This window comes from Macrobrachium nipponense, chromosome 4 (genome assembly GCF_015104395.2).
Source record: "Macrobrachium nipponense isolate FS-2020 chromosome 4, ASM1510439v2, whole genome shotgun sequence".
Taxonomy (NCBI): Eukaryota; Metazoa; Arthropoda; class Malacostraca; order Decapoda; family Palaemonidae; genus Macrobrachium; species Macrobrachium nipponense.
In genome coordinates, this window is record NC_061100.1 from 93,411,069 (window position 1) to 93,433,825 (window position 22,757).

General features: G+C 41.2%; 1 protein-coding gene across 3 annotated transcripts in view; it reads right to left on the reverse strand.

The window, feature by feature from the left end:
* Positions 1 to 22,757, reverse strand: part of LOC135211023 (2-oxoglutarate and iron-dependent oxygenase domain-containing protein 3-like) — a 235,341-nt gene that overhangs the window by 89,753 nt on the left and 122,831 nt on the right. For all 3 annotated transcript variants that reach the window (XM_064244053.1, XM_064244052.1, XM_064244054.1), the window contains exon 4: positions 14,723 to 14,816. In XM_064244053.1, coding sequence (XP_064100123.1) covers positions 14,723 to 14,816 — 94 coding nt within the window. The remainder of the gene's footprint in view (positions 1 to 14,722; positions 14,817 to 22,757) is intronic.

Here is a 22,757-nt window from a genome sequence, read left to right on the forward strand (position 1 = left end):
ACTTACTACCAGTAATATCGAATTTTCTTTGAGATTCGTAATGATATCTATTTATTTTTTATAATTATGGATATTTTACAAGTCATCATAGACCTGGATAGGTTCACTCATTGTTAATGCCATGGATAAAAAGTTTGTACAGCGGACTCTTCTGAATTCCAAAATATCAGCGAATTCATGTGGGTTAAGTCTGGTCTAAATGGCTCTCTTCCCTCCCCTGTATTTGGATGTCGTCTGAATTTACTTTGCCCTTGTGACAAGTATAATTTCACTTGCAGGCTGATTAATGGAACCTGGTTACAGTATCCTGCAGTACGAGAGTTTCACATCGCAACTTCAAAAAATCGTTCGTCGCAGCGGACGACTACAGTCAAGTAACAACCGCCTACAATGTGAAAGGAATTTCATGGACTTCTTCGACCGACACCGTATCTCGTCGTTAATCTCGTTTTAATGCGGAACGCTCCGGCGGCTGTCGGAATCGACTACAAAAAGGGACATACTTCCGACAATTACGACCCGAAGGATATTCAACTCTACTTTGCTGGCGAAGGACTCGTGCTGGGATGATCTATTCATCGCGAACGTAATCGTGTAGCTTAGGATGCAGAGAATAAGTGTGAGCGCAAAGTGGAACGTTGGACCCGCCCAGGCAAATTTTCCCCTTGTTTTAACCATTGAAAAAGGCCGTTTCATTTGGCTAAAGGTGGTTGTCTGGAACTGTGTAATGGACGAAAAGTTGTTCGAAAGCTAGTTAAAAGTGAAGTAGTATAACCTCGGTCATGTATCCTATATATATAAAGTATCATGTATCCTATATATAATTGATCATAAATAACAGAGTTGAAATATATCTTTGCGTGTACGCAATAGGAATCTCTTATATAAATGATCATAAATAACGGAATCGAAATATATCTTTGCGTGTACGCAATAGGAATCTATTATATAAATGATCATACATAACAGAATCTAAATATATCTTTGCGTGTACGCAATAGGAATCTATTTAAAGTGCACATATATTAATCATAATTATATGAATCCATATACATATGTATAAACAAATCAGGTAGCCTATAATCAATCTGTTACCTTATATCTTACCATTATCTGCAGTTATTTATGAGTTAATATATGAATTAATGAATCAGATATATAACATTTAGCATAAAAATCAACGAATCAATCAGCATAAACATTAATAACTTTATCAATTCATATATGAAATTTTTTATCAGTTAAAATATGATTTTTATCATGTTAATCTTCATTCTATGCAATTATCAGAGTACATTAGTATTTTCTGTAGCATAAGTATCTTAAAGAGATGAAGTGAAAAACTGTATCATTATATATCATGTGATCACTATTATTTACCAATATCATTGTTTTATATTTTATTACTTGAATCAATTCATGTACACCATGAATTTTTTATTTACTTATATATATATATATTCACATAGTGTCTGTATCACACTCCTATAAGTCAAATGCAAGTCAAGTTTGAGTAATATTCAGTAGTTGGTTTTGGTAGCTGACCGAGCTAATGTAAGTGTTTACATAATAAAAATATGGAATGTTAGTCCATATATATAAAAGTCTAAAACTAAAGAGGTCAACCAGATTGCTTGCAGGAATGTGATCAGACTAGAGACGCTAAAGATGACGTATACAATAAGTATGTAAGCTAAGATAACATGCCGTCACCTGTAGTCATTCAATTGTTTATAAACATTAGTCCAAGCTCCCTGCTTGAGACAACTACCCCGACCTATTATTCAAACGGCCTACGTGATCTGTAGCGTGTCTCATTCGATTGTATGTTCATATGTTCGAACTACTGTCTGTTCCTTCATAACTTGTAACAGAGATGGTAGACAAGAGAAGAGAGTTAGCTATCGTCATTAGAAGACCTGTACCTCTTTACCTAAGCTTTATCATGTAGAGGAATAGGATTAGCCATTATCATGGGCAGAACAGAGTTAGCTATCGTCATTAGAAGACCTGTACCTCTTTACCTAAGCTTTATCATGTAGAGGAATAGGATTAGCCATCATCATTGGCAGAAGCGATCAAGCTATCATCATAGAAGACTTGTACGATCATACCTGATCTTCATCATGTAAAACTTCGGAAGAATATACTATTTTTATACCTTGTGTTTTCTACAAGAACCTCACCGAACCATGAGTTTAACACATCGTCGTAAAGATAATACCGACTTCGTAAGTGATCTACAAAACCCCAGACACTCCATTGAAGATGGAAGTGCAATACCAACCGACTTAGCGTATAGATTATCGCTAGTCTAACATTACCTCATAGGGCGCCTTATCATACAAGGCACAAGCCCTAATAAATGCTGCCATATCTATAGTCATACCTAGATAAAGAGCCCTCTGGCTGGGAACCACACTGGACTTCTCCAGGTTTACCACTATGCCTAGTTCCTGATAAAGCTGAAGAAGATGATCTCTATCCTGAAGCAATTTCTCCCTGGAGCTTGCCAAGACTGGCCAGTCATCGAGGTATCTTAGCGGGCGAATCCCTTGAGCATGAGCCCATGTCGAGACGAGGGCAAAGACCCTTGTGACCACCTGAGGAGTTGTAGTTAAGCCGAAGCAAAGGACCTTAAATTGGAAAACCTGCTCTCCCAGAGTGAAGTGAAAGAACTTACTGGATGAAGGGTGAATCAGAATCTGGAAGAAAGCATCCTTCAATTCTATTGACAGCAAAAAGTCGTTGTCTCTTATCACTGCCAACACTGTCCAGGGCGTCTCCACCCTGAACCTCGTCTTCCTGACAGAGTGATTCAGAGTGGAAAGGTCGCTTACTGGTATCCAGTCGCCCCTAGCTTTCAGAACCATGAAAATTCGACTGTAAACCCCGGAGAAGGAAGCTGTACTTCTTCCATCTTACCCTTGTTCAGCATTTTCAACATTTCCCCTAAATGAGCTAAATACTTCGGGGAGTCATAAACATCCAATTGAGAAGGGTTTGTCCGAGAGAGGGGGAGTGAAGTTGAAGGGTAGTAGATATCCCACACGAAGAACATCTATTATCCATTTCTCTGCTCCATGCAATTGCCTTCTGGCCAAATGGCCTGCCAGGCATCCCCCACCTGTGGCAATGGAGAGGGAGAGGCGCCCACTTATCAATGACCCCTTCTGCCCCTCCCTCTAGAACCCCTCCCAGGCTTGTAGGGGTGGGATTGAAAAGGATGCTGTTGTTTTTTCTTGGGCTGTGAAGGAGACGACTGAGAGACTCTCACAGAAGTCAAACACCTGAACGACTTGACAGAAGACCATCTTGCCTGTTGCTGCAGAGGGGGAGGAGGAGGAGGACGAGAACAATCCTCCAACTTAAGAAACTGCCTGATGGAACAGCCTATCCTTAGTATCTGCTCGTCACCAGTCAATCTTATCTTCTAACTCAGTTCTAGGGAAAAGAAACAGACTCAAGGAGGTCCCCATTCCGGACAACCGACAAGGACTCCGAGTTTACAGACCTCGCCACCTTCGAAAAAGCTGCATCCCTCCTGACCAGGAGGAGGTTAGCCAACAACATCGCACTAAGGTGGCCTTGATATGAAAAAGCCTTCGCACCAGACTGCAACAGCCTAGCCAAGGAGGCAGAATCGATCCGAAGCAATCCCGACTATCGCAGCGGACCAGAAGTCCGGCCAGGAGACAGTCTAGAAAATGGTAGCAACAGCATTCTCAACAGCCAAGGCCTCTAGTGATGAAAAAGACGGACCTTCAGACCTAACTTGATCCAGGGTCAAACCAGGTTTAAGACGGACTGCATCCGGATTAAGGTGACAGGACATCAACTGAACCGGATTAGTGGAGTAATACTTCCTATGCAGCATGAGAGGAGGATGAAGATACTTGGAGGATCTATTGGAATGCAGAGAGCCATCTCAGTCCAAGACTAAGGTGTTCACACGTTGTAAGATGGACTGAGCATGGCCCGATAAAGGAAGCTCAAATGAAGCCTTTGAATCCTGTCTGGCTCCCAGTAAGGCCTCTATACTCATAAGGGTCATAGGAGACTTAGTCTGTGTTCGACATTCAAGAAGAACACTGCCAAAAGACGAAACCCATACATGGTCCTGACTCGAACTGCATACACGCTTGTGCAACGAACCACACGCACGTTCGCAGGAAGAATCATGAACATGTCCACGGGAAAAATCACCTGCGTGGGCGTACAACAAATCAAGTGCACGTCCATGAGACGACATCCAAGCATGGTCTTGAGACAAGGAACAACGCCAAAGAGAACTGCCTGATGAAGACTGACTCCTAAGGTTCAAGTCTCTAGTAGGAGAGTAAGAGATACATCCGGGGAATAGGAACGCTTCACGTTCTCGACCGTCAACCGCAACCTTGCAGAGAAGAATCCTTATCCTTGGAAGACACAGGAGATACCTTCACAGCAGATACCTTTGACTTCTTAATCGGCGCCTTATCATCCTTCCAACGGACTGTAACAAGAACAGGCGATAAGGGGCTAGCACGACCGTGGAAGGAAGACGGCGAAGCACTCTTATCACTCCCATCGTAATGAACACTTACACATGAGGGAGAGACACGGCTGTGTTACTGCACCTCCATGACTGCGAACATGTATGCATAATGGAGAGACAAAGCCATGTAGTTAAGTCGGTGATGAATTTCCCCTAAGTACGGGAGACACATTGCCGTGTAGGGAAGTCGGTGATGCCTTCCTTCCTCATACTTCACTTCCAACCTCAAGAACATGTACGTGTACAGGAGAAACACGTCCATGTTGAGAAGCTGGTGAAGCTCTCCTCTCGCTCTGAGAAGACGACAACACACAGTCTTTAATTCTCCAACGTCCAGCTTGAAGGTGAGGGGTAGAAGGAGACGAAGCAGCAGGAGATGGAATGAAACCTCCCCCACCTCTACGATGTCTCTTGCAAGAAGGTGGAGGGGAAGAATTGCACTGTTTACAACTCTTCTTCCTAAGAGCAAAATACCACTCCCGAAAAACAAAGTCCAGCCTCTCGAATACAGCTTGAAACAATGCCTCCAATGGCTCTGCGAGAGAAAGCAATGATGCCATAGTAGACTGGGATGATGTCACAATGATGGGAGGAAGAGATGCCACCACGGCTGACGTCATAGGCTGAGAGGATGCTGGAGGTGACATCACAACATCTCTAAAGGCAGGGTTGATCGATGGCCTTACTGGCGGAGTATTAAAGAACAATGTCCGCTACAGGTTCTTTATTATAATAAACAATTAAGGATTCAACACCAACAGTTGAAACTGGGGATACGAATATAGAAAGAAATTCGAACAGAACAGAACAAAATAAAACCTTACAATCTGTAAACTGGGGAAACAGTGCGGCAATGAAATACTTGCTAGCCAGTTTTGCAGCTGTTGAAATCAGTGCTCAAAGCCAGGGCCTCTCAAAAGGGGACAGTAGAAACTTCAGACTGCTTTTTGACTTCGTACTGCAGGAAGAAATGTCTAGTCTTGATACTCAAAACCACTTGTAGGACGTTTCTTCTCTGAAAGGGGTTGCTCAGCGTAGAGTTATCTCTCCCTCTCTCTCTCTGACTGTGGCCTTAACCTGTTTCTGTTCCCACTCTCTCGTGCGTCCTCCTCTCTTATCCTTCGCCTCTACATTCTCTTATCTCTGAGGATCTGATTTTTTCTACTTCCTCAGGGTATATATATATATATATATATAATATATATATATATATATAATATATATATATATATATATATATATATATATACACAGCAATCTGGGGGGTGGGCTGAACCGACGAACGTCACCGTCCCTCTAGAAGACACTCAACAAAAATGTTGCATCATAATACGCGGAATTTCAAACGACGCGACGGCGCATGCCGAGTTCCATAACACACTTGAGTATTCTCGAACAATCAAGTGAACAGACACCTCCAACACGTGCCCGAATACCTCCTTGCTGTAGACCTACTCGAAGAAGATGCATTTTCCTTTCTTTTAATATACGATTCCTCGCTATAGAGCAATTACCATGACATGGAGCCATAAGAGGCGACCCAGTAAGCATTGATGTTGGCATAGACGTCCCGCTAGGAGGCGGCACACGAGATCCAAAATATTGTAGTCCTGGAGGAGGTGGGAATGCCATTGGGGCTGGGGGGGGGGGGGGGGGGGGTTACGTGCAACCCAAGAAATGAGAAAACAGGCCATCCAAGGAGGTCGGACCCTGTAGGCCTGGTGACGCCCAAACAGCTGCCATCTTACTTTATTCTGAATCTGAAACTAAAGAAACAGATGGTGTAGCCTCCTCCCTCTCGGGAAGGACATAAGATCTCAAGGGAGAGGGGGCTACATTAAACATTACATCATTCTGTGCGACTCCTGATACTTCCAACAATGAATCGATGGAAGAAAAAGGAAGGAGACAGAGGTAAAACTGTAGCATGGGGAGCACTACTGGAAGAGGGAGAAGCCAAATCTTCTAAACGAGAGGAAAAACCCTCCCAAGAAGGAAGAGTAGAAACTCAGCGATGCTCCCTCTTCTTGTAAAACATCTTCCACTCAGCTTAGCCCAGGCAAGACATTCCGGGCAGGGATTAGTAACAATACAAAAATTAGATCAGCACCTACTGCATGTCGCATGTGCATCTGTAATTGTAGCAGCCAAAAACCTAGAGCACAGAAAATCCTGAATGCCCGGGCACGAGTTGACGAGGCCGTGAAAACTTGAAGGAATCCATGACAAAGCACAAACACACACACAGACACAATTGAAAACGCAAAGAATCACGGGCAAACAAAAGTAACTGGCTTGGAATGGGAGTAAAAGTGTCTACTCTCCAAGGCGGTCAAAAAAAGACTAACACGTCACAGGGTTCTGTGCTTGGTCAACAACCAGCTTCCACCTTGTACACATATGAATTGCCAAATCCCACAGATTCCTTGCTGTACAATCTTTAATTGTCAAAACCGGTTTGTTCAGAATATGAACAATACTGAATCATGAAGCTTTTATTAGCAATTAATTTCAGTGTGATACCTCTCAAAGCATGCCATTTTTGTTAATCAGTTCAAAAATCTTCATTGCAAATCCTGAACACTTTATCCTGGTCAAAAATCATGTCTGGAAACCTCACACAAAAAAAAAAAATTAAAAATAGAATTGGCATTTTGTAGAATAATGAATTATCTACAATAAAAATTTCAGAACGCAGATTTTTTACGAACTGAATCTTCAGTGGTCTTCCATTTGCAAATTGTACCACATTTTCTTTGTTTACTAACACAACCTCCGGTGCTTGACATAAATGCTTCCTCCTCTGTAATTTCCTCTGATTCATGATCATCTCTGATAAAACCTGAAGTAAAAAAATTAAGGTTGGTTTCTCTATAACTATGATATAATAAATATCTACATATTCACTGCTATCACTATCAGAACTATCACTGACATTTACAAATATAAAAACCTCATCATCAAGAGAAAACTTCTCCCTCTATGACATTTTGATGGTTATTGAAGGTTTAGGTCTTGGTATGAGATTATCCTATAAATACGAGCTACCTAACTAAAAACAAAAGAATGATGACTGAGATCAGTCCCATATCATGGACAAGGCCTTCTGATGATTGAGGAAATCAGTCTCACAGCAAAAAGGTTAAAACTCAGACAAATATGATATTGTTATGTTATAATAAAGTTTCATACATACTTACCTGGCAGATATATACATAGCTAAGACTCCGTCGTCCCCGACAGAAATTCAAATTTCGCGCCACTCGCTACAGGTAGGTCAGGTGATCTACCGGCCTGCCCTGGGCGGCAGGACTAGGAACCATCCCCGTTTTCTATCATATTTTCTCTCTTCCACCTGTCTCCTGCGGGGAGGCTGGGTGGGCCTTTAATTGTATATATCTGCCAGGTAAGTATGTATGAAACTTTATTGTAACATAACAATATCATTTTCATACAATCAACTTACCTGTCAGATATATACATAGCTGATTGGCACCCTTCGGTGGAGGGTAAGAGACAGCTACTATATGGAATAGACAGGTAAACAACATATGTTGTAGGTATAAAGAAAACCTTGGTTCCTACCTGATAGGTGGTAGACTTCGTGGGTGTTTGCCCAGTAGTCTGCATCACCTCAAGAAACTTTAGCGAGATATATGATCTATGGCCAAGAGTTCTTGTGGGTCTGCCGATGGGGTCTTATCCGCTTACTCGGCAGAGCCTGAAAGGACTTTGTCAATGGGTGCTGATCCACTTATATGACAATACACCTTATGAAGGAGCACACAACCAATCCCGACCACCTGATCCTAACCATATGTTAGAACTAAGGATTGTTCCGAGTTATCCCCGAACTCTTCACAACAACCGTAACTCAAAAACCACCACGCACACATACATAATTTCTAAAAAAAAATTATACTCATCTAATTAGATATGACAAGCTTCTCTTACTGAACAACATAGACGGCCGCCCGTGCTAAACCAAGTCCTCCATTGTTCGAAGAGACTCCAGACCATATCTAAAAAGAAGAAAAGTATATACTTTTAAGGATTGGTGTCGGCTCCCGTACCCAGAATCGTATCCGCCGATACGAAAGGACCCAGAGAAAAACACTTCTCATATGTCACACGAACGTCTTTCAAGTAATGAGATGCAAATACTGAGTTGCATCTCCAAAATGTCGTATCTATGATGTTTTTAAGCGACATATTCTTATGAAACGAGAGAGACGTCGCTACTGCTCTCACTTCATGAGCTTTAACTTTCAACAGTCGTAACTGTTCGTCAGAACAGACCTTATGCGCGTCTGTAATGACGTTCCTCACAAAGAATGCCAGAGCATTCTTGGACATCAGTCTTGTGGGGTCTTTTACCGCGCACCAAAGACCTTGTCTAGAGCCTCCCATCTGATGCTTTCTCTGAATGTAGAACTTTAGAGCTCTTACAGGGCATAGAGATCTTTCTGCTTCTCTTCCTACGAGACTCCGATATGCCTTTGACTTCGAATGACTTAGGCCAGGGATTCTAGGGATTCTCATTCTTAGCTAAAAACAGGGTCTTAAACGAGCAAATAGCTGAGTCTCCCTTGAAACCTACTTTATCTTGCAGAGCATGTAATTCACTAACTCTCTTTGCCGTAGCTAAAGATAATAGGAATAGGCATTTTCTGGTGATGTCTCGAAACGAAGCCAGATGAGGAGGTTCGAATCTTTCAGATGAAAGAAACTTGAGAACCACGTCTAGGTTCCAGTTCGGAGGGACCGGTTCCTTCGACTTTGAAGTCTCAAAGGACCTTATGAGATCGTGGAGATCTTTATTATCTGCCAGATCTAATCCTCTATTCCTGAAGACAGCCGAGAGCATACTTCTGTATCCCTTTATTGTGGATACAGCTAGATGAGATTGCTCTCTCAGGAATAGAAGGAAATCAGCAATTTCCGCTATAGAAGGTAGTGGAGGAGGACAACTTCTTAGTTCTACACCACCTTCTAAAAACCTCCCACTTCGACTGATATACTTTCGTAATGGAGGTTCTGCGTGCTCTCGCGATCGCGCTTGCAACTTCGCGAGGGAAAACCCTCTCGCTCTGACGAGTCTTTCGATAGTCGAAAGGCAGTCAGAGCGAGAGCGGGGAGGCTTTGATGATACCTCTTGAAGTGTGGCTGTCTGAGAAGATCCATCCTTCTTGGTAGGGATCTTGGAAAGTCTACGATCCACTCTACCACCTCCGTGAACCAATCTTGGGCCGGCCAAAAGGGGGCTATCATAATGTCATCCTCGTCTCCTTTGATGCCACAAACTTTTTTAGTACTAGTCCCAGGATTTTGAATGGAGGAAAAGCATAGACGTCTACGCGAGACCAATCTAGCAGGAAGGCGTCTACCATAAGAGCTCTTGGATCTTCCACGACCGAGCAAAAGACTGCCAGCCTTTTGGAAATGAATGTGGCGAAGAGATCCACATGAGGTGTCCCCCACAGCGACCAGAGATCTTGACACACCTCCTCGTGTAGGGTCCACTCTGTATGAAGGACCTGGTTCCTCCTGCTGAGTCTGTCCGCCCTCACATTCTTTACTCCCTGAACGAACCTTGTCAGAAGGGAGATGTTCCTGTGAGACGTCCAAAGCAAAAGGTCTCTCGTCAGTTCGTAAAGGAACGAGGAGTGAGTCCCTCCCTGTTTTCGAATGTAGGCAAGTGCGGTGGTGTTGTCCACGTTTACTTGCACTACTTTGTTCGACACCAGAGGTTCTAGACTCTTCAAAGCCAGATGCACGGCGAAGAGCTCTTTGCAGTTTATGTGCCAAGCCACCTGCGCTGGTTCCCAGGTGCCTGACACCTCCTTCGAGCCTAATGTTGCTCCCCAACTTTTCTCCGACGCGTCGGAGTACAACACTAGGTCTGGGTTCTGGGTCCTTAGAGAGATCCCTTTGTTCTCTTCCAGAGGGGGCAACCACCATTCCAGGTGCGGTCTTATCTCCACTGGAATGGGGAAGGCGTCCGAAAGTTGTCCAGTTTTCCAACTCCAAGACTTCTTGAGGAAGAATTGAAGCGGACGTAAATGAAGTCTTCCTAGCGGGAAGAACTGTTCGAGCGAGGAAAGGGTCCCTAGAAGGCTCAAACCATTCCCTCGCCGACGTATGTTCCTTTCCTTAAGAAGAGAGAGACTATCTGCAAACCTTTTGCGATTCTCTCTTGCGAAGGAAATACTCGAAAACCCCGAAATCCATCCGAATCCCCAGATAGACTAAGTTCTGTCTGGGGGTCAGCTGCGACTTCTCGAGGTTCACGAGCAATCCCAACGCTTTGATCAGATCTAAAGTTAACGTCAGGTCCTCCGAGCACTGTCTCTCTGATCTGGCCCTGATGAGCCAGTCGTCCAGATACAGAGAGATATTTACTCCTTTGAGGTGAAGAAACCTCGCCACATTCTTCATCAGGCTTGTGAAGACCTGAGGAGCTGTGGACAGGCCGAAACACAAGGCTCTGAACTGAAAGATCCTTCCCCCCGTCATGAAACGGAGGTACTTCTTCGATGAAGGGTGGATCGGGACGTGAAAATAGGCGTCCTGGAGATCTAGAGACACCATCCAATCTCCTTGTCGCAATGACGCAAGGACTGAAGCAGAAGTCTCCATCGAGAACTTCTCCTTCCGAACAAATTTGTTCAGAGATGCTTGAAAAAACGTCTAGTAAAAAACTGGTCTCCAGCCTCCCGAGGCCTTCGCAAACCAGAAAAAGGCGATTGTAAAACCCCGGGGAGTTTTGATCCAGTACTAGTTCTATCGCTCTCTTGTCCCACATTTGTTCCACCATCGATCGAAGAGTATCCCTCAGCACAGGATCCTTGTACTTGGCTGTTAGTTCCCGTGGTATTGACGTTAGGGGAGGAGTGTTCAGGAAAGGGATACGATATCCCTTCCTTATTATAGACAACGATGACGCGTCTGCGTTTATAAGTGTCCAGGCCTTCACAAATCCCAGGAGCCTGGCACCTACTGGTGCTTGGAGGAGAGAAGCATCACTTTCCCTTTTTTAAAGGGACGAAAGGCAGACTACCTCTTCTCAGGAGCCTTCCTTCTTGCGGGAGGTCTGGAGGTAGGGCCACCTCGAGAGGGCTGAACCGATGTACTCGGTCCTTTCTTGTCAGGTGTAGAAGCAGGCTTCTTCTTCCTTGCTGACTGCGTCAGAAGATCCTGAGTCGCCTTCTCAGTTAATGATCGAGAAATGTCCTTCACCAACTGAGAAGGGAACAAAAAATCAGACAAAGGCGAATACAGCAGCGCTGCCCTCTGAGCGTGGGAGACTGCCTTGGTTAAAAAGGCACCATATACCGTCCTCTTTTTTAGAAGACCTGCTCCAAACAAAGAGGAGATTTCAAACGAGCCATCCTGCACCGCTTTGTCTATACAAGACAATATGCACAAAAGGGCTTCTGGTTCGATTCCTTCAGAATCATGGGCTTTCTTGGAAATCACCCCAAGGGACCAATCTAAGAAGTTGAAAACTTCCAATACATGAAAGAGTCCCTTGAGGAGATGGTCCAGTTCAGAAATGCCCCACGTAATACGTGCCGAGTTCAGACCTTGTCGACGTGAAGCGTCAACTAAGGTCGAAAAGTCTGCTTCTGACGTAGACGGAAGAGCAATACCCATATTCTCTCCCGTCTGATACCAAATGCCTCTTTTACCAGCTAGTCTCGCTGGAGGCATGCAGAAGACCGTTCTTACTAAGTCCTTCTTAGACTTCATCCAAGAGTCTAAGGACTGCAGAGCCCTCTTCATTGAAATGGTGGGCTTCATTCTGAGAAAAGACGAAGACTTCTTCGTCTTAGCACTCGAAAACAGAGAGCGCGGAGAAGGAGGAGCGGCAGGAGTCAATTCGTCTCCATACTCCTCTAGAAGCAAGGCAGTCAAAACTTTATAGTTCGACAGTCCTTCTCTTCCTTGATATTCTTCGTCCGAGTTTACTTCTAACTCGGGATCTAAATGAGTCTCCGCTCCCAACTCTGTACGTTCTTCCTCTGGAGGAGACAAACTCCTAATAGGAGAGGGGCTGAGGGAATGATATTCCTTCCTCTTCCCCACTTTAATAGCCCTGGAAGGCGCCAAAAGCTCAGGCTTCTCTCCATAAATAGAAGACGCTTCCCGCTTGGATGACGCTTCTCGTCCGCCAAGCGTCCTGGCTGACGCCTCCCGCTTACGTGGCTGCTGACGTCCGGATGACGCCTCGCGCCTGGAAGACGCTCCGCTCTCAAAAGGCGTCCTAACTGGCGCCAAAATATTTTTTGGAGCTTCGCGTCTACCATCAGCTTTCAAAGACGCTTCATGTCTAAAAGACGTCTCACGTCTCTCTGGCGTTACGTATCTTTCGTAAGCTACCGATCTCGCTCTCGAACCCGAAGCTTCTGTGATATGTTTAGAAGCTTCACGTTTACATGACGCTTCTCGCTTAGCAGGGGAGAGAGGACGAGACTTCTTGATTGGAAGCGCAACGTCCTTCCTACGAGGCGCTAAAACTCCCACCAAAGAGGCCAGTTGTTCTTGTACTGCCATGATAATCTTCCTTGAAGCTTCTCCCACGTCAACTGCATGACGCCTTTCGTCATCAATCGGGGGAGAAGTAGGAAAGGGTAAATCTGCGTCCTCGTCGGGTGACGCTGATGCCACCTTCGCCTTCTTAATAGAAGAGGGAGCGTCATCTGAGAAACGCTCTGGGCTCGAATCAATTTCGGGTTCTTTCAAATGCCGTTTCAGAGGACTCGATAAATCCGACTCCTTCCACCCTCGTTTAGGTGAGGGAGAGAGAGGATGAGAAACACTCACGAAGGACGCTTTTTCTAAAGCGCCCTTGAGCAGCCTGCCACGAAACAGAGCTTGCTGAAGGGACGTCTGGACCGTTGGGGATTCCCCACGACCTCCTTAAGGCTTTCGACTTTCCTTCTCCTCTGGGCATGGGAGCTTGGAAGAGGTCTAGGCCTGGGAGCGTCGCAGGGACGATCAAACGCCCCCTCCACAACACTGGGAGAACTCACTTCACTGTAATGCTCACTTTCACTAGCCTTACCTTGTAAGTCCGCCATTTTGGACTTCATGTCTCGAATCGTAGCTTTCAGATCGGCGATTTCCGAGGCCGATTCCGAAAGTACACTTTGTGAATTAGACACATAGGGAGAATCTAAATCATTAGGATTAGAATAATTATCAGTAAAAGGCTCAATAGGCCTTGAACTCACACCTTTCAGACGTCTAACCCTATCCCTCTCTAACTTCTTCAAATAAGAAGTTAAAGTCTTCCACTCTTCTGCATTTAATCCCTCGCATTCATGACAAGTATTAGTAGCAGAACACTGAAACCCCCTACATTTACGACATACAGTGTGAGGATCAACCGAAGCTTTCGGTATCCTCACCCTGCAGCCTACATTCACACACATTCTCACACTCACATTTGAATCAGACATACTGAGAAAAATCCAAAAAGCAATTCCAAAAACAGTCCACAGTAGCGAATGCCAAAAACACGATCCAGATACGTCACCAAAAAGCCGATAAACGATGATCAAAGGATGAAATAAGAATCTAAGTCAGGAGGTAATAGCAACAATGTTGATACCACCGGCGACAGAGAAAATATGATAGAAAACGGGGATGGTTCCTAGTCCTGCCGCCCAGGGCAGGCCGGTAGATCACCTGACCTACCTGTAGCGAGTGGCGCGAAATTTGAATTTCTGTCGGGGACGACGGAGTCTTAGCTATGTATATATCTGACAGGTAAGTTGATTGTATGAAAATATACAAGCAGTCCCCAGTTTACAAAGGAGGTTCCGTTCTTGAGCCACATTGTTAGATGAAAATCGTTGTGAACCAAAACATCATTGAAAATTTTAAGAAAACATACTTTTATTGGTTTACGTGCATTGAAAACTGTTGTAAACTGCATTTTAATTGCATTTTTCATAAAAATAAAATACCTTCAAATATTGATTATTTTGCCTTTTTGGAGTCATATATCTTCTGTAAGATCGGCGTCATAAGCGTCGTAACCTCACAACATGTTTTGTAAACCAGGAAATAATATCTGATGAATATATTTGAAAAGCGTCATAACATCGGAATGTTGTAAGCCAGAACTGTCATAAACTGGGGACTGTCTGTACTATAATGAGAAATAAGACAGCAAACCTGGGAAATGTTTCAGTTCATCAGCATAGTCCTTGGAGCAAGCAATATCAACCGAACGCTTGGGAATCATTTCTTGTTGTGTGGCAAATGGAACCTGAAATTTAAATGACACAACTTCAAAACACAGATCTTTCAAATCATTATAAATCTGATACAAGATATAAAAACAGACCAAACTAACATAAAAGAATCTAAATGCCTAATTTTAAACAATTCAAAACATTAAATACAAAATAATGAATCAATCTCTTGCAGCTAAATTATAGTATACTACTTATTGTCAGTTGAACCTGAGACTTCAATAAAATTCCCTAAGTTAACCCTCTTACGCCGAAGCGGTAAAAAAAAAATTGTCTCCCGCGTGCCGGAGGTGTTTCAGAGTGAGCGCGGAAGCGGATAAAATATTTTTTTAAAAAAATTACAGCGCGCTTAGTTTTCAAGATTAAGAGTTCATTTTTGGCTCCTTTTTTTGTCATTGGCTGAAGTTTAGTATGCAACCATCAGAAATGAAAAAAATTATCATTATCATATACATATATAAATAATGCGATATATGATAGCACAAAAACGAAATTTCATATATAATTGTATTCAAATCGCGCTGTGCGCAAAACGGTTAAAGGTAACAAGTTACTTTTTTTTTGTAATGTACACTAAATTGCGATCATTTTGGTATATAACACATTGTAAAACAATAAAAGCAACACAGAGAAAATATTATCACAAAATAAGGCATGAATTCGTAACACGCGGACGCAAACAAATATTTTTTTCAAAAATTCACCATAAATCTAAATATTGTCCTAGAGACTTCCAATTTCTTTCAAAATGAATACAAACGATTGAATATTACTATACTGTAAGAGTATTAGCTTACAATTGCAGTTTTCGACCATATCTGACGAGTTAAAGTTGACCGAATGTCGAATTTTTTTATATATATATTTTATATGCAATTATTTCTGAAATAAGAAAAGCTACAACCTTCAAGTATTTTTCGTTTTATTCTAAATGAAATTGCGCACATTTTCATATATAAAACTCTATGAAATGCCTAATATGAAACGGAGCAAATATTCCGAGAATGGTACGTACGCATTTCGGAGATTTGTGGCGTAGAATCTGCGCGCGGAGGGAAGGAAAGATTTTTTATTAAATTCACCATAAATCTAAATATTTTGCTAGAGACTTCGAATTTGTTTCAAGATGAAGATAAATGACTGAATATTACTAGACTGTAAGAGTTTTAGCTTACAATTGCGTTTTTTCAACGACCATTTTCGGTAGAGTCAAAGTTGACCGAACGTGGTTTTTTTTCTATTTATCGTGATTTATATGCAAATATTTCAAAAATGAGAAAAGCTACAACCTTCAATTATTTTTTGTTGTATTCTACATGAAATTGCACACATTTTCATATATAAAACTTTATGTAACGGCTAATTTAAAATGGTGCAAACATTACCACAATCGCATGTATGATTTTTTCGGAAGAGTTATCGCGCGGACGTAAAGAAAATGTTATTTTTTTCATAAATTCACCATAAATCGAAATATTGTGCTAGAGACTTCCAATTTGTTGCAAAATGAAGGTAAATGCTTGAATATTACTAGAATATAAGCGTTTTAGCTTACAATTGCATTTTTCGACCATTTCAGTAGTCAAAGTTGACCGAAGGTTGAAATTTTGGCAATTATCGTTATTTATATGAAAATATCTCAAAACTGATAAAAGCTACAATCATGGGTTGTTTTTAGTTGTATTATGCATGAAATTGCGCACATTTCCATATATAAAACTTTATATAACGGCTAATTTTAAAATGGTGCAAACATTACCACAATCGCATGTATGATTTTTTTCGGAAGAGTTACCGCGCGGACGTAAGCAAAAAGTTTTTTCATAAATTCACCATAAATCGAAATATTGTGCTAGAGACTTCCAATTAGTTGCAAAATTAAGGTAAATGATTGAATATTACTAAAATATAAGAGTTTTAGCTTACAATTGCGTTTTTCGACCATTTCGGTAGAGTCAAAGTTGACCAAAGGTTGAAATTTTGGCAATTATCGTTATTTATATGAAAATATCTCAAAACTGATAAAAGCTACAATCATGAGTATTTTATAGTTGTATTCTACATAAAAATGCACACATTTTCATATATAATACTTCATGTAACGGCTAATTTACAATGGTACAGAAATTATGTCAAAGTGACGAAATAATTTCCGAAATGTGTCACAGATACTTTTTAGTGCGGCAAGAAAGAAATTAGCGCTTGCGCGCCTGCGTAACGATTGTAAACAAAACAACACCTTGATTCGTGAACGCCCAGCATCCCCCAAGGCGCGTGATTCAAAAGTTTTAGGCTGGTAGGCCTATAAGTATTTTTCCGCAAATTTAAAAAAAAACTTTTGTAAGTCGACGTAAAATACGTCCAGTCGGCACACGGGAGAAAAAATGTCGACGTAAAATACGTCCAGTCGGCGTAAGAGGGTTAAGTATATCTTAGTTTTACCAGACCACTGAGGATTAGATATTTTTATGTGGCTAGAAACCAATTGGTCACCCAGCAACAGGACTATATCGAGAAATAAATTTCTATCACCAGAAATACATTCCTCTGTTTCCGCGTTGGCTGAGCCGAGGATCAAACTTCGGATCACCGGATTGGCAGCTGAGCGTGAAAACCACTTGTCCAATGAGGAACTAATAAAATTCCCAAATATGGTCTGGAAAAGCTGATAAGGTTAAATGTGGTATGTCAGTCAGGCCATTTGGAAATGGTTGCTAAATGGAAATAAAAGAGAATAAGGGGATGAGAGCATCTAGAATTGCACAGGTTATAAAGGTAAAAGTTACACAGTCAAAGTATCACTGAATAATTCTGTCCCACATATTCATCAACAGTATTTGTCTATTCCCTGCCATATAGCCATAAAAAGCAGTGTATACCATCGCTGGTCATGCTTGCAACACTGTGATCAGTTCTTGTATTAACTACCCTGTGCAACCATTGAATCATCTTCTGATTACAGATGATGGCATGGTACCTACTCAAAATTACAGGTGCTGCCAGACCATGCTGAGTCTGTTACTTGTGGTACAGTTGAACCTCTTAAAACTGCCATTCTATGGTCCGGGAACCCTTGTGGTTTGGCTTGATTCTAAATCAGCCGCCATTAGTTTATTGCGCCGCCACCAAGGTAGCACCACGTATTGTTTACAACTACAAGACTGCAAAAATTATGCCATATCTCCTTCGTTTTTATTAAAATAGTTGTCAGTAATGAAAATATGTGAAGTCAAGTAGTATGTTTTTTATTTTGACCTTAAAGGAATAAATATATCTTTTTTAAATATCCGCTTGAAAACGCTCTACCAAGTCAAAACTTTTAACCTACAAAATGAGATTTTTGGCATACACGAATTCCTTACTCTGTGCTTGAGATAAGGGATAGTTTTGATAACTTCTTTTATGTAACTGTGTACAGACCTATTCGATATGCCACCCATGAGATCATATGATGCTACAGATAAGAAGTACAACCATAAATCTTTATCTCTGCTAGAAAATTGATATTTCATTAGCGAATAGTTTAGTCTTCATTTTCCTCAATAGATGACACGGGTGTGCTTTGTTTACATTTTGACAGACATTCAAATGCACTGTGATCACTGAGATTCATCCATTATTTTTTTCATCCCACTATCCTCTACCATCAAAATAAATGACGAAGAAACTAATAGCGAAATATGAAGATACGAAATTTAGGATATGAAAGTTACTGATGATAATGTGCAGATTCTGAAAAGTATAGTACTGTAGTTGACTTATCATTATGCTAACTCAGGAATGTAGGCTAAATGTGTTAAATAAATTTGTACACTAAAGAAAATTATACAGTATAACGTTATTAAATGATGAAGTTAAAATATATTAGTAATAAAATGATAAAAAAGCAGTCAGAATGTAGCCAAGTACAGTAGTGCCTCAGGATACGAAATTAATCCGTTCCGAAGCGGCCTTCGTAACCTGATTTTCTTGTGTCTAGAATTACGTTTTACATGTAAATTGCCTAATTCGTTCCAAGCCCTACAAAAACACCACAGTAAATTTTATAATAAAGCTAAATTGACCAACAAACAATGAAATACAACAATTTGGACCATTCAATACTTAACCTAACTGTTACTGTACCTGTAAATAAAGTGTATTAGTGTACAGGGTACAAGAAATACTGTGTGTATATGTACGTACGTATGTAGTAAAATGTGGAACCTTACCTTTCAAGTGAGGTGATGTCCAAAAGTGGCGACAGAGGGGGAGGACAAATGGCAGAAAACATGAACACTTAACTTTACGAAACCCATTAAAAAATGGCAGAAAACATTAACACTAAACTTTACGAAACACATTAACAAATGGCAGAAAACATTAACACTTCTTGATTATCTCCATTTTCGTCTCCATAGAAAACATCCTCTTCTTTCCGTGAACTTCAGCAACATTCTTGGGACCCACGGCTAATAACGTAAGTCATTAAGTTCACATACAACACGATAAAGTAATTACAGTACAACGAAAGCAAAATCACTAACACGAATTTACATTAACAAACGAAATATATGTGAACGAACGAATTCCAGAGATGTTTACAATAATGCTGCCGCAAAAAATGGTCAAGGAACGCCTTTACATAGAGGCATGATGGGACAGATGCTGACCAATAGGAGAGCAGGATCTTACTGCAGTGACTAGCATCAGGAACCAATGGGAGAGCGGGAGGATGGTGGTGAGTCTACTGAGTTGGTGGCGCGCCAGTTTTAAAATTGTTCTCGGCGGCCTGGGCGAATCTCAGACTTTACCCTTTCGCAACCTGAATTATTTTCGTATACAAAGCAAAAAAATCTTCGTCTTTGCTTTCATACACTAAATTTTTTGTATGTAGGGACTTTTGTAAGTAGAGGTTCCACTGTAGTAGGCTAAGTTGGAAACTAGGCTATCTGTATGGCCTGGTCCTAAGGTTTCTGGATTTAAGAGGTTGGACTATAATGTATTCATCAAAGTAAAAAATACTGTTACTCTGTATTAAACTATTGTCAATGAGCCCCTTTGTCTGAAGCAAAATCTCATCACTTCTCTAAAACTTTCTTGCATCACTGATTACTCCAACAAGTCACATATGCAGATTCTCATAGAACTCACTTGAAGGTCCTGTTCTTGAATAAGAGGGACAGCAAAGAGAAGACTTAAAAAAAAAGAAACAGACAGGAATGCATTCCAGAATGAAAGGATTCAAGTCTTTTAAGGATACAGTATTATGTCCTTGTTACTGGTAGTACATTCTTTTGCTTCCCTAAAATCAAAGTTCACAGTTTCAACTGATTACAGCAACAGATTCAGCCACATTTTTCAAGACCCAACACCTTCATGGAGTTACAGTATTATGAAGCCAAAGAGCATAAAGGATAGCATAATTATGCATCACTGAGTACTATATCCACATAAATATGACATGAAAATAAGAAATTTTTAAAGTAATTTGTATTTTTCCTAACATACAAACCTAAAGGCCTTTGCATAAGAGTTACCTTGCAAACATGAACTGGAATGGCAGTTTAACTTTCAAAAACAAGGTCGTTACTACCGATAATAGGGGGGGAAGCTCCGCCTAATTGTTGGTCTGCATTTAACTATGCCTTTTGGGCCAGGTATCAGAATGAGTGGCTGAGGTGCACCATAAATGTAAATAAATGATATTTTTATAATAAAATAAGGTTTCACATATACTTACCAAACAATTACAAAGCTGTAAACTTTCTTACCTGGCAGTCAAAAATTCAAATTTCCTGGAGCCGACAATGCTGCTATCATTCATGTAGGTGATACAGGTCCTGCCCACTTTCAGGAATCCCTGGTACAGCTGAGCTAACTACCGTAAATTTGTTGAGCCGCAATGTCCATCTGTGGGGAGGAGGGAGGACTCTGTTTATGTAATTGTTTGGTAAGTATATGTGAAACCTCATTTTATTATAAAAGTATTTTCACAGAAGTGACTTACCAAACAATTACAAAGCTGAATCCACATTACCCGGATGGTGGGTATATGGACAGCTTATGAAAAGACAGCGATAATGTGCTCACATAACTAATGTTTGCAGTACCTTACCTTGTGAGAGAGCAGCTGCAGGTGAATACTGACTCTGGTCGGCGCTCTCATCACTTGTAGGAGACGTGGCAATAATGGCCAGGGTCGTCCCTACTAATGGTGGGATTTTGTAACCATGGAGGTCCACCGATGGTTAACAAAATTAAAAAGTTTCGCCCTTGCCCTGGGCTAAGACCAGATAATCCACAGAACTATCACCTTTATTAAAAACCATATCCATAAAAACTGGATGGTACTCCAGGTACTGTGTACCCCAAGGCTTCCCAATGACTCCACAACCTTAACCAAGGCAAGGAGATAGTAGAGGGAAAAAGGGTCCCCTATGCTTCCTTTCCCAACACCATGCCCACCACCTACAACGGTCCCAATCTAGAACAATTTTCAAAAAAGGTTTCTACGTCCTTCAGATAATGTGATGCGAACACTGATTTCGACTTCCAAAATGTCGATTGCAGGATGGAAGATAGTGACATGTTACGTCTAAATGCTAATGAAGTCGCCACTGCATGAACTTGAGCGTGAGCTTTCGAAATCAGATTCCTCAAGAAGAACGAACTAGCGCTTTTGGAGAGGATGGGAGGGGTCGCTCACGGAACACCAAAGTCGATCTGAGTTGCCTCTCAACTTTTCTGTCCTAAATAAGTAGTGCTTAACCCTTTAACACCGATTGGACGTATTAAACGTCAATGAAAATTGTCTGTCGGGTGCCGAACCGACGTACGAAACATCGACGAAAAAGTTTTTTTAAAAATTTGCAGAAAAATAGTTATAGGCCTACTAGGAGAAAACTTTTGAATCACGCGCCTTGGGGGATGCTGGGAGCACACGGATCTATTCGCGGGTTTGCACTATTTGCAGGGGTTCCTGGTACACATCCCGGCGAATACTGGGGGAACACTGTACAGTAGTACCTTAGGATACGAAATTAATTCGTTCTGAAGCAGTCTTTGTAACCTGATTTTTTCATATCTTGAACCACATTTTACATGTAAATTGCCTAATTCGTTCCAAGCCTTACAAAAACACCCCAGTAAATTTTATAATAAAGCTAAATTGACCAATAAACAATGAAATACAATAATTTGGACCATTCAATACCTAACATAACCTATACTGTACCTGTAAATAAAGTTTATTAGTGTACAGGGTACAAGAAATACTGTACGTACATACATATGTAGTAAAATGTGGAACCTTACCTTTCGAGTGAGGCGATCTCCAAAAGTGGCGACAGAGGAGGAGGACATACAGCAGAAAACATTAACACTTAACTTTACGAATCACATTAAAAAATGACAGGAAACATAAACTAAACTTTACGAAACACATTAACAAATGGCAGAAAACTTTAACACTTAACTTTACAAAAAACTTAAAATTAAATCTCATTTTTTTTTTCTTTTCTTGATTTTTACATTTTTTTTTTTTTTTTTTACTTTTTTATACTTGGTTTTTTTTTTTTTTTTTTTTATACAAAATTTCAATATCTTTACTTTCAACTTTCTGTTTTTTCGTATCACTTGGATGTTCCTGTTTGCTTGCTCCTACTAAACGCCTCTTTAAAAAATAACTATCCAAGGAAGATTGCTTCTGCCTGCTTTTCACAATGTTCCTGAAACGACTTAGGCAAACGTCACCAAACTACGTAAGCATACGACCTGTGTAAGCCTTTTCAGGGTGTCTCTTTTCTACAAATGATTGCACCTTATGAAAAGCAGCTTAAGTATCCTTAATTTCTGTCGTTGTCATAGGGTCCTCCTCCTCCTCCTCCTCGCAGCTGCTAGAGAACACTTCTTGAGCAACGTTATGTTGCATGGCCTCCAACTCCTTCAGGTCATCCGTCGTAAGTTCCTCTTGG